The 5,000-nt window shown below is 50.7% G+C and overlaps 1 protein-coding gene across 1 annotated transcript in view; it reads right to left on the bottom strand.

The window, feature by feature from the left end:
• The window catches only part of LOC310821898 (glycogen debranching enzyme-like), a 28,772-nt gene that overhangs the window by 17,453 nt on the left and 6,319 nt on the right, over positions 1–5,000 (bottom strand). Inside the window, 6 exon segments of the mRNA XM_083694175.1 lie at positions 1–113; positions 414–553; positions 3,909–4,006; positions 4,337–4,439; positions 4,659–4,785; position 5,000. The exon segment at positions 1–113 is cut by the window's left edge and continues 75 nt beyond it; the exon segment at position 5,000 is cut by the window's right edge and continues 111 nt beyond it. Of these exon segments, the coding sequence (XP_083550301.1) occupies positions 1–113; positions 414–553; positions 3,909–4,006; positions 4,337–4,439; positions 4,659–4,785; position 5,000 (582 nt within the window).

Below are 5,000 nucleotides of genomic sequence, written 5' to 3'. Positions count from 1 at the left end.
GTACTTCTGCATGTGAGCCCACAGGAAGGGGCAGTCCTCTGCTCGGTTACCATAGCGAAGCTTAACGCTGTCGCCCCAGGCGATCAGCTCCCTCCGTATGTACACGTTAGAGCCTGGACACACACACACACACACACACACACACACACACACACACACACACACACACACACACACACACGTATTAAGTATGTAAGTATAGAAGTATAGAAGTATGTAAGTATATAAAGGTAGAAGTATGTAAGTATAGAAGTATGTAAAAATAGAAGTATAGAAGTATGTAAGTATGTAAGTATACAAGAATAGAAGTATAGAAGTATGTAAGTATAGAAGTATAGAAGTGTAGAAGTATAGAAGTGTAGAAGTATGTAAGTATAGAAGTATAGAAGTATAGAAGTATAGAAGTATGTCACCTGGCTCAGCGAAGTTCCTGAGCGGGTCGTCCCCCATCACCCAGCCGTTGTGAGCCAGGAAGTGACACGCCTTGTCAGGCTGCTCCAGCAGCGCCAGGTCCTGGTCCAGGGTCTGCTCCTCCAACGGGAAGGTAAAGTACCTGACACACACACACACACACACACACACACACACACACACACACACTTAAAGTACTGTGTGGTCCAACTGTATATACAGTATATCTCTCTGTGTGTTACACCTTCTATGCTGAGGAGGGCGCTCCAGGCCAGCTTCAACCCTCCACCCCCTCCACCTCTCCACCCCTCCACCCCCTCCACCTCTCCACCCCCCTCCACCTCTCCACAACCTCCATCTCTCCACCCCCATCCACCTCTCCACCCCTCCACCCCCTCCACCTCCCCATCCACCTCTCCACCTCTCCACCCCCATCCACCTCTCCACCCCTCTCCACCTCTCCACCCCCCTCCACCTCTCCACAACCTCCATCTCTCCACCCCCATCCACCCGCACTACTCTCGCGATCGACCGGTCGATCGTAATCGACGTATTGGGCACCCCTGCCCTAGACTCTCTGGTCGATGTCCTTCCCCTGGCACACCTGTCCATATCCACCTTCCAATTCCATGCTGTTTCTGTCACCTCCCCTGTCAAACTTCACATTGTTGTCTATTGTCCTCCAGGTCAGCTTGGCCACTTCTTTAATGAGATGGGTGTCCTTTTCAGCTCCTTCCCTGAGGACGGCACACTGCTCTCACTACTGGGTGACTTCAACATCCAGTCAAAGAAGCTTCACCCGTCTGGAGCACCTGACCTTCTCTCCTCCTTCGGCCTTACCCTGTCCCACTCTCCTCCTACTCATAAGGCGGGCAATCAGCTTGACCTTGTCTTCACAAGATCCTCCCATACCTCCAACCTCACTGTTAACCCTCTTCCAGTTTCTGATCATCATTTCGTATCCTTCTCCCTCCCTCTCAAATCCTCCCCCTCCCAGCCAGTCTCTACCCACACTGTATCCTCTCGTCGCAACCTGCGCACCCTCTCACTCACCACTCTTTCTTCCTCTGTCTTATCCTCCCTACCCTCTGTTGAATCCTTCTCCCTTCTATCCACTGATGCAGCCTCCTCCACCCTCCTGTCCACTCTTTCCTCATCCTTCGACTCTCTCTGTCCACTGTCCTCAAGGTCGGCACCATCCACTCCACACGGTACCTGGCTGTCTGAAACCCTGCAAGCTTGTAGAATAGGGCTCTGGGCAGCTGAGGGGAAATGGAGAGAAACTGGCCTCCCTGATGACCTAGAACCTTCTCTCTCTCTCCTCCTGAAGTACACCTCCTCTGCATCAGCTGCTAAAGCTTCTTACTACCATTCCAAAATGCAATCCTCTGCTTCTGACCCAAGGAAACTGTTCTCCACATTTTCCTCACTCAACCCTCCTCCTCCCTGTCTGCAGATGACTTTGTCACCTACTTTGAAAAGAAGGTTGATGACATTAGTAGCTCTTTCTCTCTACCTCTCACCAACAATGCTACCTCTCCTCCCAAACCCACTGTGCTACACCCGGTCTCTGGTTTATCAGCTCTTTCCCCTCTCTCCCCTGATGATGTTCTAAAACTGGTCACATCCAAGCGGGCAACCACCTGCCCCCTTGATCCTATCCCCTCCCCCTTTCTCCAATCCATCTCCAAAGACCTCCTTCCGTTCCTTACCACCTTAATCAATTCCTCTCTATCCATAGGATCTGTCCCAGCTGCCTTCAAGACAGCCAGTCAAGCCTCTTATCAAGAAACCAACTCTTGACCCGTCTGCTGTCCATAACTACAGACCGGTATCCCTTCTCTCCTTCTTATCTAAAACCCTGGAACTGCTGTCTTTAACCAACTGTCTAACTACCTCCTTCAGAACAACCTCCTTGACCCTCACCAATCCGGCTTTAAGGCTGGGCACTCTACTGAGACTGCTCTCCTTGCTGTCACGGAGACCCTCCACTCTGCTCGAGCTTCCTCCCTCTCCTCTGTTCTCATTCTTGTCTGCAAGACACGCAGAGACACGTGTTGCCACCTGGTATAGAGGGAGAACAGTAGCGCCCTGGTAGGATGCAAGGTAGGATGCAAACCAGGAGAGTGCAGAGCTAGAGATGCCCAATTCTGAGAGGGTGGAGAGAAGGATCGGGTGGTTTACTGTGTCGAATGCAGCAGACAGGTCTGCTGTTTGGATGTCAGCCCACCACCTCAAGCTCAACCTTAACAAGACTGAGCTGCTCTTCCTCCCAGGGAAAGCCTGCCCTCTCCAAGACTTCTCCATCACAGTAGAAAACTCTACTGTGACCTCCTCCCAGACAGCCAAGAACCTTGGGGTGATCCTTGACAACCACTTATCCTGTGTAGCGAACATCACAGCGACAGCACGCTCCTGTAGATTATTCCTCTACAACATCAGAAGGATACATCCATTCCTCACCAGAGAAGCAGCACAACTTTTGGTCCAAACACTTGTAATCTCTCGCCTTGACTACTGCAACGCACTCTTGGTCAGGCTGCCTGCCTCCTCCATCAGACCTCTGCAGCTCATCCAGAACGCTGCCGCCCGTCTTGTGTTCAATCTTCCCAAATTCTCCCATGTCACTCCCCTCCTCCGCACCCTCCACTGGCTCCCGGTAGCAGCTCGCATCAGATTCAAGACCCTGGTGCTTGCCTACCGGGCGGCAAAGAGAACAGCCCCTCCTTACTTGCAAGTAATGGTCAGCCCCCAAACCCCTGCCCAATCACTCCGCTCTTCCACCTCGGCTGGCCGCCTGGCACCGCCGCCTCTACGTGGATGCAGCAGTCGCACTACTCTGTCACGGCTTTTCACTGTACTGGCGCCCCGCTGGTGGAATGAGCTTCCCACTACTGTCAGGACTGCAGAGTCACTACCAATCTTCCGCCGTAGATTGAAAACCCATCTCTTCAGGTTACATCTTAACAGTCCCTCCTAAAGACCTCTTCACCCCCACTAGCCCCCCTGTACTAACCCTAACCCTAAAAACCTCTTCACCCCCACTACCCCCCTGTACAAATATTTAAAAAAAATCTTCTTCTAGCATTGTGACTGCCTATGGCCCTAACCCCTAACCCTGGTCTGAGCATTGATTACTTTGTCTTATGATGTCTGTTGGATAAATGATTCACTTACTTAAACAAATGTATTTGTTGTAAGTCGCTTTCGATAAAGGCGTCGGCTAAATGCCATGAATGTAAATGTAATGTCCACCCCCTCCCTAACCCCTCCACCCCTCCACTCCCTCCCTAACCCCTCCACCCCTCCACTCCCTCCCTAACCCCTACACTCCCTCCCTAACCCCTACACTCCCTCCCTAACCCCTCCACCCCCTACCTAACCCCTCCACCCCCTACCTAACCCCTCCCTACCTGGTGACCAGAGGGTCTTACCTAGTGACCAATGGGTCCTACCTGGTGACCAGAGGGTCTTACCTGGTGACCAGTGGGTCTTACCTGGTCACCAGAGGGTCTTTCCTGGTGACTGGACCCAGCTTGGGCCCATGGTCAGCCAGACGCTCATACACTGCATTTCCCACAATGCAGTTCGCTGCCTGTATAAGAGAGGGAGCAGAACAACATTGTTTACAAACTCTAGAGACTACATTACCCAGGCTACATCACACTCATGTTACTACTACCCCTGGTATTTGTAGTTTTAAGGACAGAATTACAATTATAATGTTGACTATCATCATTCCTACCTGTTCCTGGTGATGGTGTATCTCTAACTGAACTACATTACCCACAAGCCTCAGCTCTACTTGTTCCTGGTGGTGGTGCAGCTTTAACTGAACTACATTACCCACAGTCCTCAGCCTTACCTGTTCCTGGTGGTGGTGTAGCTCTAACCGAACTACATTACCCAAAATCCTCAGCCCTACCTGTTCCTGGTGGTGGTGTATCTGCTGGTACTGTTCCCCATTGATCTCCTCCAGCCTCCTCTTCAGCCAATTACAACACTCCTCTATCGCTGCTGGGGTAGAGCTGCACACACACACACACACACACACACACACACACACACACACACACACACACACACAATGAGAAAAGCGTACTGGCTGATACTTGGCTTTAGACTGGTGGGTCATTCAATGGACAGATGTTTATGTCATGAGCATTCCATCAACGTAGCTTTTACAAGAACACCAAATCATACACACACACACACACACACACACACACACACACACACACATTCACCTGTGTGGTACGAAGGTCTCCAGAGCGGTGTCCATGTCGACCGTGTTGCCATAGCGATGGTGTAGAGGGTCCTGGATGATCTTCAGCTGTTGTTTACCTCCAGTCTTACTGTGGTCCGGCTTGGCTCCTGAGACAACATCATCAACAACAACAACAACAACATCAACAACAACAACAACAACAACATCAACAACATCAACAACATCAACAACAACAACAACAACAACATCAACAACATCATCAACAACAACATCAACAACAACAACAACATCAACAACAACAACAACATCAACAACAACAACATCAACAACATCAACATCAAGGGGAGGGGAGGTTCTCACC

This window comes from Argentina silus (genome assembly GCF_951799395.1).
Source record: "Argentina silus genome assembly, chromosome: 22".
NCBI lineage: Eukaryota > Metazoa > Chordata > Actinopteri > Argentiniformes > Argentinidae > Argentina > Argentina silus.
Note: the sequence above shows the minus strand (reverse complement) of the source record. Positions and strands in the feature narration are given on the sequence as shown.